Consider the following 19,982-nt stretch of genomic DNA (forward strand, 5'->3'; position numbering starts at 1 on the left):
CTCTCATTGCTACTTTTGGCAGAGGAGCTACAAATTACACAGGTGCATACCTATGTATAAAAAACAAACCAGATTCTCTCACCATTGGTGGATTCAGTTTCCTCTTCCGAGCTGGGGGAGCTGTCGTCATCGCCAACAGTTATAGTCCCTAATGTCGTCCTCTCCTTTGACTGGTCCTGAACAGAGATCTTCTCTCTGCTGCTCATTCGACACACAGAACTCCTGGAAGGTAGAAAAGACTGGAGGTAAATCAAGCCTACTCCGCAAGCATTATCCTTTGACGCTGAATATTCAGCTTGAAGACTGCAGAGCCTGAGATACTAGGCCACAGCATGACAAGTGCTAGGTGTAAGGATGAACACATCTTTAAATAGCTGCTCATTAGTAAGAGCGCAGACAGAGGCAAGAAAGACCCCATCAGAATGATGTGCGTCACCCAGAAAAGTGACTAAAATAAAGCCAGTAGGATCACAGCTGTGTCATCTGGCCCGTCAGCTTCCTTACCGACAGGGCATTAAAGAAATCTGATCTATACTAAACTAAATCTGGGTCTAGCAAATGAACAGTGTCTGGAATGGAATTTTAAAGCAGACCTCCGGTGTAATTTAAAGTTAGTGTATGTTACAATGAATTGTGGTAGTCTGAATTTGATGTACTCACCCCTCCACTAAATATGACGGAGGCCCTGCCCCATAATGGAACAAAGCCATGGTGTGCGCTCCGCACTGGAGCACACCACCGCCTTACTTCTGGGTACATCAGTTCCACTTAGTGTCGAGGGCTGCCCTTGCATCGCATAGCGGTTCCCATTTCTACACAACGCTTATCCGTTTATCCCTACAATGAGGGCGGAGGGAAAGCTGCATCTTCTACAGGAATGGAAGTGGCTAAAGTGGATGCCCCACCACACAAAAATCCTTAAAGTAAGCTACTGCACTCTAGCGAGGAACGCACGCCATAGCCTGAGAGGCAGAAGTGACGCGACACGTCATCCTTTGGAGGAGTGCTTGCATGCCTTAAGAGACACGCCCTTTATATTACGCCGAGCATTTCCCAGTCATGAAACTGAGTATGTGTCTGTGAGGAACAGCGATAGCACAAAATTGCTGACAACCACTCCTGTGTGCTGCTGCAATGGACTGGTGATGTATACTCTCTCTTATATGTTTTAATTGGAACACTTGCAAATTAAAAGGCGGAAATACTGATTGGTGCTCATGTTTCTTTCTTGTTATGCTACCCAACCCTGTTCTCACATGAACCCTTTCTCTACCGATGCCTAGCCTTTACTAAGCCTCCCGCTGCAAAATCTGTGCAGCTGCCGGCCCCCGATGACTGATGCCCAGATTATGTTCGGTGTCGACAATAGCCGCAATTTTGTGTTAACCAGCAAGTCCAGCACCCAAATACCTTGGTAGGCACCATCAGGGCCACAATTACTACTGCAACCTATACAGTGCCCACTTTCACAGGTGCCCGCTAGCACCCAAATCACCTGTTCAAGTGAAAACATTGTTTTGAAGATATGAATGTTCACTAGTAGTAATAAAGTGGTATGAAAAATGTAATCTGCTTTAAAAAAACAGCAAAAAAAACAAAAACCGTACAAAAAAACCAAACAAAAAAAAACATAAAAATACTTGTCATTCAAACACTTCTTTCCACTTCACTGAATCTAGCATCGCCTGTTGCAGGATAAATTACCAGATTGTTATGTAATTAAGTAATTGCGGTGCAAACAATGTAGAGAAAGTTTTATCTGCATTAAAGGGGAACTGAAGAAAGGTATATGAAGGCTGCCATGTTTATTTCCTTTTAAGCAATACCAGTTGCCTGGCAGCCCTGCTGATCCTCTGCCTCTAATACTATCAGCCATAGACCCTGAACAAGCATGCAGCAGATCAGGTGTTTCAGACTAGCTGCATGCTTGTTTCTGGTGTTATTCAGATACTGCTGCAGAGAAATAGACCAGCAGGGCTGCCAGGCAACTGGTATTGATTAAAAGGAAATATGGCAGCCTCCGTATACCCCTTACTTCAGTTCCCCTTTAAACACAACAGAGCTACCATAGATCATTCTCCTGTCAGTTATGTACATAGATTCAGGGTCAGCAGTGCAGAATGTACTTTTCAAATGAAACTGAAGAGCAGAAGACATCTTGTGGCAACTAAACAATCAGTCAGGGAATTTTTTTTTTCTAATTCCGTACATTGGGAGTGCAGTAGTTCATTAAACCTAAAGACATACATTGTGACAAGTTCTGGGTCTGCAGGTATCTATATAATGTTAGCAGGTCTTACAGACTATATCAGAGCTCACCTCCTATGTTTGCTAGTATTTACTGGTGGTTGTTCCATGCCGGTGTCAATAACCGCCCTTTTCAAATTTGCTTCTTTTTCACTCCGTAACTGCAAAATTTCAAAAACATAACTGGAAATTAGGCTAGGCCTGGGCTTCATTTTAAAACATTTTTACCACTTTAAAGCTCATGTCTAGACAAATTAAAATATTGTCCAATAGCTTAGAGTGCGGAAACATTTTTTGTGTGAGATTAGGTTTTTGCAGTCCTTGTCACAAAATGTTGATCATGTGACCAGAAGCACCCGATGAGGGATACGCTGCTGCTTGCATCATCCTCTTGTTTAGACTGCAAGGAGGCAGGCACAGGCCAAATCTTGCAGCCTATACCAGAAACAGCCTTGCCAGAAGTACACCTGTAGGGGGAAAACCTTAGGTTCCTTATGCTGAATACACATGATGCAGTTTTCCATCCGACGAGAATCTGATTTTTTCAGTCATGTTCGATCTGCTTCCGTTTGGTTACGGACTTGATTTTCCGGAATCATTGCAGGCAAATCGATCACATTATTGATCAGGAGCAGTTTGGACATGTACACACGATGCAACTTCCTGTCAGATTACCCGTTGATCGTAAGGGAAATTGCATAGTGTGTACCCAGCATTACAAAGGTAGCTTTGCTTGATAAACATTGGCTAATGAAGAAAATTATAGACTGGCAAAAATGGAACTCTGCAACTGAGTGCCTAGGTGGGTCTGGGGAAAAACACACAAAAACAACAACAAAAACAAACAAACAAACACAACTTTAGGCCAGTTTCCACTAGGTGCAAATTTGTACATTTTTTCGGCACACAAATTTGTACAGCAATAATTTCTTAATTTCCATTGAAACTGAAATTTGCACCCAGAAAAAAAAAAAAAAAAAAAAAAGGGGAAAAAAAAACACACGACAGCAGTGTAACTAATTGTTTTGCGCCGCATGCGGGGTTTTTTTTTTTTTTTTTTTTTAACACATGCTTTTTAGCACATTTTGCATTCACAATCAATAGCAATAGGCCTTCCTTCCTGTAAAAGAAGATAAAAAAAAAAAAAAAAAAAAAACACTATGTGTGTGAATTAGCATTAAAAGAAAATAGGGTGTGGTAACCTAGCCTTAAGGGGCCCATACACTCAGACGATTTTCTGGCCGACCGATCCCGATCGATCGTTTGCAAATCGGTTGGTCAATCGACCGATCGATGGCCGATTTCGATGGAAATCGATGGATTTCCATCGACCAGGCAGGATGGAAAATTTAGGTCGATCTGATGAGATTGCTTATCAGTTTGCATTGGCCTTAATGGAAATCTGATGGCAAAAAAATGCCATCAGATTGAATTTCAATAGATTTCAAACTGAAATCTATTGGAATTCTATCCTGGTAAAAAATGTTCTAAAAACGCATCAGATAGATCATCAGATGCATTTCTTATCTATCTGCTGCCAATCTGACGAGTGTATGGGCACCTTTATGCTTTAAGGCCTCTTTCACAGTGCGACGTTAAAGTCGCATGTTAGCATTGCTGTGCATTATTCTGCATTGAAACATATTCTAAGTCTGTGCGACATTCACAGTGCACAGGTTGCGTTTGTGTGTAGCATTATTAGGAAGTACTGCATGCAGTGCGTTATACAAGTTATTAGCTGCGTTGGACTGTTTGCACACGCTCAGTAATGACTTGGAAACACTTCATTGCCTGCATGCTCTACTGTATGCGACAATATCGGGGCATTAAGTTGCGACTTTTTTAACGTCGCATCAAAACGCTACGTCCTACTGTGAAAGAGGCCTAAGAGAAGGGAATGATTTTGCAGAGGGATATGGAGGCTGCCATCTTAATTTTTCCTATGCAATTTGCATTCTGTTCTGATTCTCCTATTACCTAGGCAGATAGTTGGCACAGGCTTGTTTAATTAATGGGAATGTAACGTGCAGGCAATCAGGCTGTCAGGCCACCAATAAAATGTGTGCTGTGACCGCCATGAAGCTATAAAAGTGTTTAAGTTCAAGAACAGATACATCATTTATTAGGATGCAGTCAGCTTACCATGTGGCCTATAAACAAAGTAATGCAGCAGTCATACACTTAGGGAGGATTAACAGTTCGTCTACTAGGACCTTTGACAACAGGTGAACTGACATTTTAACAGTACTTTAAAGAGAACCTGTACTGAGTAAAATTATTGAAAATAAACACAGGAGGTAACTTCAAATGAACATTACATAGTTACCTTGCCATCAGTTCCTCTCAGAAGCTCACCATTTTCTTCTGACAATGATCCCTTCCAGTTCTGACAACATTTTGTCAGAACTGAAATATACCAGTTGCTGTCAGTTACAGCTGAGAGGAGAACTGATGTGTCCATGTTTCCCTATGGCTCAAGTTGGTGATACTACAGTTTAACTGTGTGCTGAGCAGAAAGACGTTATGGTGTAATGGCCATTTTCAAAATGGAGGACGGAGAAATCCACTGATCACAGTGGACAAACAGGATGCAGGAAAGGAGAAAGATTGAGGAGTAGACTACACAGGAGGCAAGTATGACTTGTGTATGTTTATTTTGACTTTTAATTTTCAATTCAGGTTTTCTTTAAAGAGAACCCGAGGTGGGTTTGAAGGATATTATCTGCATACAGATGCTGGATCTGCCTATACAGCCCAGCCTCTGTTGCTATCCCAAACCCCCCTAAGGTCCCCCTGCACTCTGCAATCCCTCATAAATCACAGCCACGCTGCTGACAAACAGCTTGTCAGAGCTGGCTGTGTTTATCTCTATAGTGTCAGTCTGCTGTTCTCCCCGCCTCCTGCAGAACTCCAGTCCCCGCCTGCATCCCTTCCCAACCTGCTGATTGGAGGGAAGGGACGGGGGCAGGGACCGGTGCTATGCAGGAGGCGGGGGAGCAGCTGAGACTGACACTACAGAGGTAAACACAGCCTCACAGCACGGCTGTGATTTATGAGGGATTGCAGAGTGCAGGGGGACCTTAGTGGGGTTTGGGATAGCAACAGAGGCTGGGCTGTATAGGCAGATCCAGCCTCTGTATGCAGATAACATTCTTTAAACACACCTCGGGTTCTCTTTAAGCGCAAGTCATCCACAGGTCAGCAACAGTATGAAATCATTTTCCATGTATACAGCCCTGGTTTTAATGCATATCGGTTTAAGAAAGCAAACCAACATCAAAAGTCTGTACACTAGCCCTAACAATGCAGCCATCTTGGAATATTGAGTATTAAGGTGACCACGCACGCATAAATTGCCATCCAATGGGGCAAAAAGACCAACTCCTCTCTGATCAGGTACAAATATATTTGTACCACACACAGCAAAACAATTTTCAATAGATTTCAGCATTAAAGCAAGTCTGAAGCGTAAATAAAAAAACAAATACCTAAGGAGAGGAAAGGCTCTGGGTTCTATAGAGCAGAGTTCCCCAACCCTATCCTCAAGGCCCACCAACAGCACATGTTTTGCAGGAAACCACAAACATGCACAGGTGAGGTAATTAGTGCCTCAGCAGAGCTGATTAACTACCTCTGTGGATTTCCACAAAACATGCACTGTTGGTGGGCCCTGAGTACAGGGTTGGGGGAACACTGCTATAGAGCCTTCCCATTCTCAATCCAATGCAGGCTCCTCTGTTTAAATTTCCCACCACAGGAGACTTCAGCAGTCTTCAGAAGCACTCAGGCTCCCGAAGACTGACGGCTCTGTACTGCGCACACGCGAGTGCTCGAGAGAGGACACTCCAGCAGTACAGGTTGGCCCGTCTTCAGAAAACCAAGTGCTCCCGAAGACTGCTGAAGCCAGCCCAACCCGGAAGAGAGCAGTCTACGACCAAACGGCCGTAGACTACTAACGGGGTTGCTTGCGGGGGAACACAGAGACAGGGAGGAGACCGGGAAAGCTCTATCTGACCCAGAGCCTTCTCTCTCCTTAGGCAAGCATTTGTTTTTTATTTTCCCTTCAGACTCCCTTCAAATCTATCAAGGATCTATCAAAACTGCAGCGTTGCATTCCGATCCACAATTTCAATTTTCATCATTGGTTGAAGCCAGGAATAGATTGAAAAAAAAATTGATGTGTGCATGGCTGGCAGTTCAGAAACGGCACCTGCCTCCCATGATACTGTGGTCAGCAGTGGGCAATGGGAAGGCACACTGGCAGATCCAGGACCGACCATTTATTTTCAGCAGAGCTATATAAAAGGAGAACTGCACATTGTGATGCAGATTAAAGCAAGCTTGTTACATGCACAAGCCGCCCCCGTCCCCAAACAAAAAAAATTATACAAGGAAGTCTCTGGATTATACAAAGGCCCCACCCCCATTGCTGTGCAGTGTACTACTGAAAACACACGTCAAGAGCTTGTGTCCCCTGAACCAGCAGCAGTAAACTGAAGCCGCTCGTACATGAGGAGCTTTATGCTACTGCGCAGACATGGCTGTGCTTAGATACAGAGGGGCTGCAAAGAATGGTCCTGGCCAGCAGCAGTGGAGTCAAGGAGGTCATGGGCATCCAGAGATTTCCCTCTACTTAAAGCATACCTGAACCGAGAGGGGTATGGGGGCTGACATTTATTTCCTTTTAAAGGGAGTCTGAAGGTAAAATACAAAAACCGATACTCACCTAAGGAGAGGGAAGGTTATGAGCCTACCCGGTCTCCTCAGGCTCCCCCGTTAGTCTACCACACATGGGTCGTAGACAGCTCTGTTCCGCGTTGGGTGGGCTTCGGCCTCTGTACTACTTGTGCATTACAGAGCCGCCAGTCTTCGGGAGCTGTCAGAGATTTGAACCAGGCATCCAACGCTGGAAGAAGAGGAACGTGAGGAGACTGGGGAGGCTCTATAGGACTCAGGGCCTTCACTCTCCTTGGGCGAGTATCATTTTTTAAGTTTTGATTTCCCCTCAGGCTTGCTTTAAACAATGTAAATTACAACGAAGTCCCCGGGATCGGCGGGGATCATGGGGTGGCCGGTTGCTTAAAGGGAACCTAAACTGAGAGGGATATGTAGATTTCCTTTTACACAATACCATTTGCTTGTCAGTCCTGCTGATCTCTTTGGCTGCAGTTGTGGCTGAATCACACACCTGAAACAAGCATGTAGCTAATCCAGTCTGCCTTCAGTCAGAGCTCCTGATCTGCATGCTTGAGGGGCTGTGACTGAAAGTATTAGAGACACAGGATACGCAGGAGAGTCAGGCAACTGGTATTTTAAAAGGAAAAAAATCCATATCCTTCTCAGTTTAGGTTCCCTAAGCAACTGGCTGAAAAAGCACAAATGTGTATAGAGGAGGAAAATGTATGGGGCAGCAGCTTAGAATTACTTACATCTTCTTGCTTCTTCTGCAGCTCTTCTAAAAGGCCAACAATGTCCTCATCCGCCACGTCACTAGGCCTCTGACCCTGAAAGCAAAGTTATATTGTAAGAACGCTGCACAACTCACTGCTAATACCCACTATACAGACGAAGGACACGAGATAAAACAATCCCGCAAAGCAAGGTCAGACCATCTGTCTGTGGGTGGCTGCGTGAGCCATTCTCCTCCATCATGTGACATGCTCTTACAGTAAATAATAGACTACACGACAGAATGGAACTATTATTACTCAGGATAACAATTAACATAGCAGCGACCCATCCTTGCTGCAGGTTAATATGTACTGTGGATAATAATGGCTTAAGAATTTGAAGGAGGCATTAAACAGAAAATTCTAATAAAAAGAACAGTTTCAAGCATAAACTAGGATTGTCTACCTGCTTCTCTCCAGCGTCTCCTTCCTTTCAGTGTAATAGTCAAATCATTGATTTTAATCAGAAGACCAACATTTCTTGTGACGTTGTTCAGTACATGACTCACTCTGTCGATCAAACCTACCCGGTTCCCACATAAGTGGGTTTACTATGGCAGTGTAAAATTGGCCACTAAAAATACAGTTTGCTGAATGATCGATTACAAATGATTATTTGCATGAACGATTGGAAATGATTGTTTTGGACCACTAATGGACAAAAGTCTCCTAGCCAACACGATCAGACTGGCGAGATTGATCTAAAATCAATTTTATTAATCTGATCAGGTTGGTTAGGTGATTTTCATCTGTTAGTGGTGCCAAAGTCAAACGTTCATTCCATTCCTTACTACGAATAATCGTTATAATAATTTGTAAACGATAATTTGCAGAATTCTATTGTTAATGGCCACCTTTATTACTTTAAAGAGACTCCGTAACAAAAATTGCATCATGTTTTTTTATCATCCTACAAGTTCCAAAAGCTATTCTAATGTGTTCTGGCTTACTGCAGCACTTTGTACTATCACAGTCTCTGTAATAAATCAATGTATCTTTCCCTTGTCAGACTTGTCGGCCTGTGTCTGGAAGGCTGCCAAGTTCAGTGTTGTGGTTCTGCTATGCACTCCCCCCTCAGGGGGGAAAGAAACACACAAATGATCTCTTGAGATTCAAAAGGAAGGCTGTATACAGCCTGCTTGTGTATGGATGTATTTTCTATGTGTGGACATACTGTACATCAACCTACTTCCTGTTTTGGTGGCTATTTTGTTTGTTTATAAACAAACTTTTTAAAACTGTTTTTAACCACTTTTAATGCGGCGGGGAGCGGCGAAATTGTGACAGAGGGGAATAGGAGATGTCCCCTAACGCACTGGTATGTTTACTTTTGTGCGATTTTAACAATACAGATTCTCTTTAAGGTAAAAATCGGCTGATTTATTGTATCGAACCATAGTAGCAACAATACATTAAGTGCTGCAAATACTACTAGACCTGAGTGATAAATTTTCCGGCAGATTGAACCACCCTGACCACCAAAAGCCAAATCCATAACCCTCCAATTTGGGACAGTTTGACCAAAAGAGAGATCCGGTACAATGATAAATATTCAAGTGAAAGGTAGGAGCAGCAGTGAAAATAATGGCCTTTCAGCAATAAGGTAGTGAGATCACACACCATGTAGAGAACTCCCAGGTGCTGGACCAGTACTCAGCAATAGAACAAACCCAGAGTCCGCAGAGTATAAAGTAAACGTCCCTTATTGTGTCATACGCCAGATATCCATCTGATCACCAACTACTGTTTCGCTGCCACGGCAGATCGCCCTTGTCAAGGTACAAAGAACACATATCTGGTGTATGACCCAATAAAAGGATGTTTACTTTATACGTGTGCAGACCCTCTGGATTTGTGCTACTTTCAGCAGGAAACCGGTAGCAGAGGCAGCGGGCCAATTTATGCTCACCATTTGCTGAAGTCTGATTTAGATAAAGTGTTGCAAGCCGGTAAATTGCTCCAGACTCCAAAAGTTTCCAAACTGGACTAAACCGCTTGCTGGAATGGGCCGCCATTGGCATACATTTAAAAACGGTGCTGGGAAATTTGGGCGCAGGGTAAAGCCGAAAAATGTCTCACGTCACTCCTGCAAAAGTCCCAACGGCGTTAATTACTATTCCCCCTTCAGGCTGCCATGGACGCAGGGAAAAGACTTAAAGGGAACCTTAAAAAAAAAAAAAAAAAAAAAAAAAAAATATGATGTTTCACTTACCTGGGGTTTCTACCAGCCCCCTGCAGCCATCCAATGCCCTCGCAGTCACTCACAACTCCTCCAGTCCCACGCAGACACCTAGTTTTTGACGACTCGGAGGTACGCGTGGCAGCCCGGCGACTCAAGAGTCGGCAAAAACGAAACTAGCTGGTGGTGGGGTACTGGAGGAGCCGTGAGTGACTGAGGGCACAGGATGGCTGCAGGGGGCTAGTAGAAGCTCCAGGTAAGGGAAACACTTTTTTTCAGTTTAGGTTGCCTTTAATTCGTTTGCCACCAATTGCTGGTGGACGAATTATGCCTTTTAAAGTAATTTGGTTTTAGTCTCTTGATGGAGCCCAAATTACTATTGGAGCATCACTTTAGTCTAATTCACATTACAGCCTATGGAGGCACATGGTGCACCCAAATTTCCCTGCACTGTTTTGTGCCATTGACCCTTGTAGGCTGGATAACAGGTCTGACATCTTACCACATTGTTGATTGCATTCATGTCACAGAAGTGCTCCACGAGTAGTCGACAGGCCTCTTCCACGCCCCAATGAGCAGCAGCATGTAATGGAGTCCAGCCATCTTTGTCTCGTGCGTTAGGGTCAAAATTAGCCTGAAGCAGAAGCCTGGTGAATGATTATGAAACCGTAAGTCAATCACAAGCCACACACACACACAGTATCAGCAGCGCATAGGATCATCAAGGGTTACCTCATAACTTCAATGTAGCCTTTAGCTGCCGCCACATGAAGTGCGCTAGCTCCAGTCTTCGGATGCCGAATGTCCTCTAGCTTGCCTGCGTTCAGCCACTGCCGGGCGTCCTGAAGCATCACCTCCTCCTCTTCCCGCTTTGCTACGTCGATGTCTATGCCTGCAAGAGCAAAACCCCTTAACACAGCACAAGTTCATCTACACAGAAAGCGAGGATGGAAACCCCAAACAGCAAGGTTTTTGATCGATTTAGCCATCACATGCATATACTAAGAAGGGCATTTAACAAATTGCATACTGCATAATGACCAACGCTTGTAACCATCTTCACCTGGAGATTGTGGCGGTTCCCCTCTGTTTATAGCTGAGCCACTAGCTGGGTACATCTCCAGAGGCGGCAGCAGCAGGGCACCACGCTCAGCCGTACGGCAGTGGAACACAGGAGACGAGCTCCTAAAAAACTGTCACTTGCAGTAACAGATTTGCGGCAGTCAAGGTGGGAGAAATCTGAATAGTTGAATTCTTCAGCAAATTCCTTTAATCATCAGTCCTGTCTATAATTAGAGAGAAAACCCTGCAGCCCGTGTCCCCAGACACTATGCATGCCATCAAGTATTAACTGGAACACTACAGATTACAAGCCTTTATTTTTAGCGGATTTCATTTCACCGGCGATGCTTGCGGCTGCCTGACATGAGTCAGTACATAAAGGATAAAAGGACATATGCTGAGTGAAACAAGTCCAATACAAGAAGAACATGAAAAGTTCATTTTGAAGAGCTTGTAAACAAAAACGGCAAAATGAGAATTTAGGGTATGATGCTGTCATATATAAAAGTTTTGCATTTAAAAAAAAAAAAATAGCAAGAGGCATAAATTAATAGCCCAAACAAATGACACTAACTTTACATGCAGGCCCAAGCTACAAAACCAATGATCAAGTACTAAGAAAGTACATATTCCAAATTAATGGTTGCCATTCAAGTGTACCAGAGATGTTCTAATATAAATACTGTATACTCACCTGGGGCTTCCTCCAAGCCCATGAGCACGGATGCATCCCCTCACCATCCCCTCGGGTCCCTCCATTCGCCTGGTATCGGTCCCGGCAATCCTGCTCAGTTGCACCATGCATGGTACTTCTTCCTGAGCAGGATTACTGGGACTGATCAGGTGCCTCCGTTTAGCAGCGATTAGTCCCGGTAATCCTGCTCAGGAGGAGGTACTACGCATGCGCAGAAGAGCAGACTGGTGCAACTGAGCAGGATTACCGGGACTGATACCAGGCGAATGGAGGGACCCGAGGGGATGGTGAGGGATGCATCTGTGCTCATGGCATCGGCCTGGAGGAAGCCCCAGGTGAGTATAAAATCTTTAGGGCCCGTTCCCACTTGTGTGGCGCGATTTCGATGGGAAAATTGCGGCAACGAATCCGCATGTGGTTGCGGTTTTGTTGCCGTTTCTATGCAGAATTTCACACGGAATCGCTCGCGGTTTGTGCAATGCGATTTTAACTATGTCAATGCCGGCAAGCATCGACATGGGTTTTTAAGAGGAAACAAATGCGGAAACGCCGGGAAAACCGCAAGACTAAAATGCTTGCGGTTTTCCTATTTAGTTACATTACCGGCGAATCGCGTCGGTGGAAACTGTCCCATCCGCACAAGTGGAAACAGTTCCATCCACTTGTGTGGTCTAGGCGAATCTGCATGCAGGAAACGCATGCAGATTCGCTTTAGTGGAAACGGGCCCTTATATTAGGACATCTCAGGTTTCCTTTAAATTAATGTTCAGGTTTAGGAACAATTGGTGTATAGACAGTTATTCAGCTCCCATCTGAACACCCTTCTCTGTTCTATGCAGGATTATCATTTAAATAGATCTATATAGCGGCAACATATTACTTCATTGATACACACAGAAAAATCAATCCACAAAGCCCCCCCTTGAGCTCACTGCTCCAGCACCGAGACGAGGGCCTGTGGAATAGGTGTGCACAAGGGCAAGACTAGCTGTGCCTGCACAGCAGTACGGACACTCAGGCACAGCTTTTTACTTCACACAAGCAATCTGTGTGCCTCATCAGTGCTGCTGCACTCTTACGCAGAGCTGCCGGAGGATCGGAGAAGCGTCTGGGTCATAGAGGCTTCCCTCTAGTGAGGTAAGGATTTAAGTTTAGCCTTTTTCAAACTTATAAGTTCACTTTAAATCGACACCCAAGGTGAGTGTGATATGGAGGTTGCCACATTTATTTCCTTTTAACTTCTCTACGACCGTGTCATGCCGATGTGCGTGAGCGCAGTGGCAGCCCCAGGACCGCCTAACGCCAATGGGCGTCAGTCCCTGGGGAGGGGTTTTCCAGGAGATCGCGTGCGCATCTCCGCTTGAATGACGGAGCTCCACTTCGCCATCAATCTCCCAGCGGTGATCGCCGTCTATTTACACTGTACAGCCCTGCAATCTAGGGAAGCGCTGCACTGGGGACAGCTGTGTGACACGGCTGTCCCCTCTGGAGGAACAGAGAGTGATCGGCTCTCATAGGCTGATGTCTATGAGAGCTGATTGTGGTTATAGGCTGGCAGGGGGAGGGAAGGTGGGGGAAAATAAATAAATCCGTAATATTTATTGCAAAAGAACCCCCTCCAAATATTTATATAAACGGAAGAAAAAAAAAAAAAAAAAAAAACACTGCATCAGAGGAGCGATCACATCCCACCAACAGAAAGCTCTGTTGGTTGGCAGAAAAGGAGGGGAGGGGGGGGGGGGGGGGGGGGGGGGGTGGGGTGGGGAAAAGTATCACTTGTGTGCCGAGTTGTACGGCCCTGCAGCAAGGCCTCAAAGCTGCAGTGGCCCAAGTTGTTAATAGCCTGGTTACTAGGGGGGTGTAAGCCTATGGTCCTCAAGTGGTTAAACAATACCAGTTCCCTGGCTGTCCTGCTGATGCTCTGCCTCTTATGCTTTTAGTCAGACCCTGAACAAGTATGCAGCAGATCAGGTATTTCACACTGTCAGGTCTGACTAGCTACATGCTTGTTTCTGTTGTGATCCAGACACTACTGCAGCCAAATAGTTCATCAGGGCTGCCAGGCAGCCAGGGCTGTGGAGTTGGTCCAAAAATCCACCGACTCCGACTCCTCAGTTTAGGATTCCACCGACACCGACTCCTCTAATTTGCATATTACAATTTTGTTGATTAAAAGTATGCAACGTGAAATTCATTTCTTAACTGTCAACGCTTAGGAATTTTACAAGACAACTGAAGTGAGAAGGATATGGAGACTACTATATTTATTCCCTTTAGACTAAAACTAATCCTTGGTAAGAGTACTTGTAAAAAGGTACAAATCGGAACAAAGAACATTTATCAGGCCCTGGGCAATGTAAGTGTGGGTACATGTAAGAATGATGTTCAGGTACTCTGCAGGGGAATGAGGAGATTCTTCCTCTATTACACATTCTTCATGCACAATCTGAACCAGGTTTATGGGTGACAGACAACACCTCTGTGTTCAATGTGCACAACATTCTCAGTGGATTCCCTGCAGCTCTGTGGAGAGTGCATATGTAGAGTATAGTACTACTGTGTAACAAAGTAAACCTGAGACAGATGAAATTAAAGTTTTATATATATACCTGGGGCTTCCTCCAGCCCCCTTCAGGCTAATCAGTCCCTCGTTGTCCTCCTCCACCACCTGGATCTTCTGCTACGAGTCCAGGTACTTGAGCCAGTCTGGTGTAGTGCGCATGCACACACTCCGCCGCCGGGAGCATACTACACCTGCACAGCACTATTGCGCAGGTGCAGGATGTTCCTGGCTGTGGGAGCGGCACGTGGCTGGACTGCGCTGACTGGCTGAATTACCAGGACTCATAGAAGATCCAGGTGGTGGAGGACAGCAAGGGACTGATTGGCCTGAAGGGGGCTGGAGAAAGCCCCAGGTATGTATAAAAAAATAAAAAATTGCTTTTCATCCGTCTCAGGTACCCTTTAATTTTAGGCTGTGAAAGCAGCCTAAAAGGAAATAAATATGACAGCCTCCATATCCCTCTCATTACCCAATACAATGCAGAGCCACTAACTAGATTAGAGAGGAGTCCACTTTTTTCCCAGAAAGTGGTGCAGAAAACAAACAAACAAAGAAAAAAAAATGTACTAGTAGTAAGATGGCAGCTATAATAATCATGTTCTTTCAGCTTAAAGAATCCCTCCGGAATTAGTGAGTCAAGTGGTATTAGCATTGTGGAAATGTTTTGCAGGCCAGTGGAGGGTCACGCCTGCAGAAGCCCTCATTTTCCAGGCTGAAGTACGGTAGATTTCCTGTTGTGTATTAATGGCTGCCAGGAATCTTACCTCTCTTTTCTATCTCAGCGCGGAGCAGAGTCTCCATGCAGTCATCTTCAGCAATGTCCAGGGGAACATCGCCGTCACTGTTCACCGCAGCAATGTTTGCTGAGTGTTTCAGCAGGTACCTAACAAAAATGGGAGCAACAAAATATTAAAAATGCATTGTGATATATACAAGACTAAGCCCTGAAAGCAAAGGTCATACACCGCCTCATTTGAAGAACTGTACTGAAAATAAATGGCTTATTTTTTACGATATTCATGTATAGATTATTTAGTCACTGTTTGGCCATTGTGAAATCTTTCTGAAATGTATCATATTTAGTCCTGCCAGGTGATCTGTGCGCAATGTTTGTTTACTGACAATTCTATGCACAGAGGGAGATACTGATTGCTTGGCAGTTGGAAAAAGCTGTTATTACCACAATGCAATGAGGTTCACAGACAAACTCAAGACTATGGTCATGACACAACAGTGGAAAGGGGGGGCGCACACAATAGTAGCCACACAGTACCCCTGTTGTGTTTGAGAAAAGGTTAGGATTTCTCATGGGAAAAGAGGGTATCAGCTACTGATTAGATTAAAGGGTTTTTTGTACCCACTCCATAGCCCTGCAAGGTCTGTGGAGTCTTAATTTTGGGTAGGTGGAGCCGGAGCCGGTGGATTCATAAGCCGAGAAGTCGGATGATTTTGTACCAACTCCACAGCCCTGCTCCTAATTTCAGTTCTTGGACTCACAACAGCTATAGAGCCAGTGGAATAGCACTTATGCTGATCCAGAGCAAATATGGATGAATAATTAGATCAATTTAAACACTTACTGCACCAGGTGCAGCATAATCACGGCCTGGGAAAACTGGGAACACAGTCATAGGGCCGTAAATATTAGTCTTCAGCACTCGCTCATGCGCTACCGTGCGGGTACTTGTCGCTGCCCGTTAGCGGGGAGTCCCCATTCATTAATCTAAGTCCCCATGTCAATGAACGCCGGCATCAAGATGACTGCATCATATGTTCCGGAGTTACAGTGCTATGCATTACTTCCTATTCACTTACATGCGTTAATAGAAAAAAAATTGCACAAGGACATCTTTTTGCCAAATAGTAAAAACTACACCTAAATACATTTAATTTAAGAAAAATACCCACATTACATTTAAAAATAACTCATTTTCTCCCACACTCTCCCATAGTACCCTATTTTTTGGGGTATAAAAAAAAAAAAAAAGTTAGCTTAGGGACTGAATTTTTTTTTCTTTTTTTAATATGTAGGTCAAGAGGGTATATTACCGGTGTTAAATTTTATGGGCTTGTAATTCGTGGACGCAAAACTGAAAAAATGCACCTTTATTTCCAAATAAAATATTTAAGACATACATTGTACTAGGGAAATATTTCAAAACGTCATAATAACCGGGACAAATGGGCAAATAAAATGTGTGGGTTTTATCCACAGTAGAACGTTTTATTTTAAAGCTAATGGCCAAAAACTGATTTTTTTTTCCATTTTTTCTTATTCCAATTAAAATGCATTTAGAATAAGATAATTCTTAGCAAAATGTACCTCCCAAAGAAAGCCTAATTGGTGGTGAAAAAAACAAGATCTAGATCATTTTGTTTTGATTAGTAGTGATTAAGTGATTGGCGAAAGAAAGGGAGGAGCGCTAACAGGTGAAAATTGCTCTAATCCTAAAGGGAAAAACCCCTCAGTGGTCAAACCTGGGTGGGACTTTATTGGTCCATTTTCAAGCTGCATATATCTGCATAATCCTGCATGAAGTCAGATTTGCATCTCACTGATCATCCTAAGCAGCAAGTCAATCGTGACTTTAAAATTAACAGATTTTGGATCAAAGGCTCTGGTCCTTTCAACCACTTGAGGACCACAGTGGTAAACTCCCCTAAAGACCAGGCCAATTTTTACTAAAATGGCCACTGCAGCTTTAAGGCCAAGCTGCAGGGCCGCACAACAGCACAGGAGTGACATCCCCCCCCAGAGCTTCCTGCTGGTGGGGTCTGATCACCCCCCAGTTTATTTTTTATAAATATTTATATCTATTTTTGTATTTATTTTTTCCCCCCAAATCCCTCCCCCCAGCTGGCCAATCCTGGCGATCAGCTGTCATAGGCTTCTGCCTATGAGAGCCGATCGCTCTCTAGTGACCCAGGGTCACACGGCTGTCCCCAGTACAGCGCTGCTGCTGATCGCAGCACTGTACTATGTGTAAAGATGGCAGTTTCGCCGTCTAACAGTCTCCTGAGCGGCGATTGCCGCTCGGAGACTGAAGTCGGGGTGGAGCTCCGCCTCACAAGCAGGAGATGCCTGCGCACGATCTCCTGCAGTAGCTGGCCCCAGGACCTGACGCCAATTGGCGTTAGGCGGTCCTGGGGCTGCCGCCATGGTCACGCCCATTGGCGTGACGCGGTCGTTAGGTAGTTAAACTAAGGACCACTATCATAAAAAAAAAAAACACATGTAAAGATACCAAAAAGACAGGTTTCATCCAGAGTAAAATAAGCTATAAATTACTTTTGTCGCTGTCACTTACAGTAGTTAGTAGATGGTGGATTAAATGCTGAATTCTCAGTATTTAATGTATTCTTTACAAAAGCACTCTCTGGAAAAGATCTATACAAAGATGCAGGACACACACACACACACACACACACACACACACACACACACACACTTTCACCTGTGGCCATTGGACTGAGAAACTTCCATTCACCAACTGCTTTTGAAAAAGAAAACCCTGAGAAACCCCCAAAAAGATATGGGCGAGTCTAAAACCTGCCAGTTCTGTGAGATTTCTATTAACTACTGTATGTGACAGCAACATAGGAGAAAAGTAATTTATAGTAAATTTTACTCTGGGGAGGAGTGCACTGTGTTTACATGTATTTAAATTTTACAATTTTTCGCAATAGTGGCTTTTAGCCAAATACACGTTTTTCACTTCTATTTATGTAAAGCACTATAGCTAGTGCTAAACCGCCGCATCCCTGTGGCAAAACGAGGGTATTATACTCCCCAAATCCCTCTGCAAAAGCCACGACTTTCTTGGTCGTGGATTTTGCTGCTCATGGAGGCAGAGCTTAGAGCTGCAGCCTCTCCCCGCCCCTCTCAGTGAAGGAAGATTGAGAGGGGCGGGGAGAGGCAGCGATCAGCGGGGATTGATGTGCGAACAGGCAGAGCTACAGCCTAAGCTCTGCCTCAAGCAGGAAGTGCTCCCCGTATTTTGCAGAGGGGATTTGGGGGGTATAAACCTCGTTTTGCCGCAGGGATGCGGCGGTTGAGCAACAGCTAAAGTGCTTTACATAAATAGAAGTTAAAAACGCGAATTCAGACTCGCTTCAGAGTCTCTTTAAAAGGGAACCAGAGAGGTTGGGGGGAAGCTTTTATACATACCTGGGGCTTCCTCCAGCCCCATACGCACGGATCGCTCCCACACCGCCGTCCTCTGCTGCCTGGATCCGCCCGTACCGGGTCCCGTCATTGTCGCGAGTCGGCCGGCAGATGCGGCCAAATGTCCGCATCACACGGGGCTCCCTCCATACACTCCTACTGCGCAGCCTCATGCGTACGAGTATGGAGGGGCCCCTGTGATGCGGACAATTGTCCGCGTCTGCCAGAAGAGACGGGACCCGGTACCACCGATCCAGGAAGCGGAGGATGACGGCGTGGGAGCTATCCAGGCTTATGGGGCTGAAAGAAGCCCCAGGTATGTATAAAATCTTGTTCTATTTTTTCAGACATTTCCACTCTGGTTCCCTTTAAAATCCAGTAAATATGGCAGCCTCCATATACCTCTCACTACAGTTGTCCTTTAAGTCAGAACAGCCGTCTCCTGTGCCTCCATCCCCCACCCAGTTTCCCCCCTGTGTCAACTGTCTTCTTCTGTGCCTTCAGTGTCCCCCTCTGTGCCACCTCTGCCCTTTGTGACTCCTTCTGTACCGGCGCTGGATTACTGGTTTGCTTTAAAAGGTGTATGCAGAACTTTGAACGCCTCATACAGTATAGTGTACTGCAGCAAACTCATTTTACTGAGTTTAAAAAAAAGTTGAATTTTTTTTTCTATTCTCAAACTACAAAAAATAACAAACATTGATGACCCAGCAGAACCTTAGATTTAACACACTTATTTAGAATAGCATCACAGCAAGATTCAAATGCAGAAAGCCAGCATAATAAAGCAACGTTTTGAGGGGGACCAAACCATCTTTCTCAAGCTTGCATAGCTTATGACAAAAACACATTGCGTACAAAAACTATTTACACTCTCCAAATAAATGGGGAGCCAATCACTTTCAACAGCAGTGTTGTATAGGCCAATCCCACATCGTGACCATCAAGGAGGCGGGACAAACAGCGGACCTGATGGGGAACTGATCCCAAAGACCAATTCACGCAATCACATATTAGCAGCAAGTACCCACAGGGTGCTTCTCCTCTGGCCCGTGTGCCATTTTCTTCTCCTGACCGTCCGCTTCCGTGGGAATTTGTCATTTCTTTTGGGGGGGTCAAGCGCACACGCCACAATGCCTGCCACTAATTGTAGCCCCGGAGATGCCCGAGAGATCTGTTGCCTGCTCACACACCACGGGATGATAACGGATCAATCTCATGCTGAAATCGCAACGCTGTCCCCAAACCCAACGCTGTCCCCAAACAACCCCCGGCGTCCAGAGCACTATACAATAGATGCCCATATAATCCCCTGGCTCGGACTCCATCCATACACGCACCACATGCAGTTGCAATGTCACTCAGATGCCCACATGTACACAGGCAACCACTCGGGGACACGTGCATGGACGGAGGACAGAACCAGCGGTGGAGAGGGACAGGTAGTGTATGGTGCACTGGGCACCAGGGGGGGGTAACACGGAACATGGAGGGGGCACTGTTGGGGGTTTCATCGCTTGTCCTGTTACCGCCACACGCCTGACTGACGAGGACCTGACAATTTGCAGCATGTCCAATCGACCTGCTCAGCCTAAAATTGGTAGCATCCTTGATCGGGCACG

At 45.0% G+C, this 19,982-nt stretch overlaps 1 protein-coding gene across 9 annotated transcripts in view; it reads right to left on the minus strand.

Moving 5' to 3' along the window:
* PPP1R12C (protein phosphatase 1 regulatory subunit 12C) overlaps positions 1-19,982 on the minus strand; it is a 137,424-nt gene that overhangs the window by 64,654 nt on the left and 52,788 nt on the right. For all 9 annotated transcript variants that reach the window (XM_068241253.1, XM_068241249.1, XM_068241248.1 and 6 more), the window contains exons 3-8: positions 14,960-15,078; positions 10,609-10,768; positions 10,379-10,523; positions 7,677-7,751; positions 2,320-2,408; positions 83-222 (exon numbers count right to left, since the gene is read on the minus strand). In XM_068241253.1, coding sequence (XP_068097354.1) covers positions 83-222; positions 2,320-2,408; positions 7,677-7,751; positions 10,379-10,523; positions 10,609-10,768; positions 14,960-15,078 — 728 coding nt within the window. The remainder of the gene's footprint in view (positions 1-82; positions 223-2,319; positions 2,409-7,676; positions 7,752-10,378; positions 10,524-10,608; positions 10,769-14,959; positions 15,079-19,982) is intronic.

Source organism: Hyperolius riggenbachi, chromosome 6 (assembly GCF_040937935.1).
Source record: "Hyperolius riggenbachi isolate aHypRig1 chromosome 6, aHypRig1.pri, whole genome shotgun sequence".
NCBI lineage: Eukaryota > Metazoa > Chordata > Amphibia > Anura > Hyperoliidae > Hyperolius > Hyperolius riggenbachi.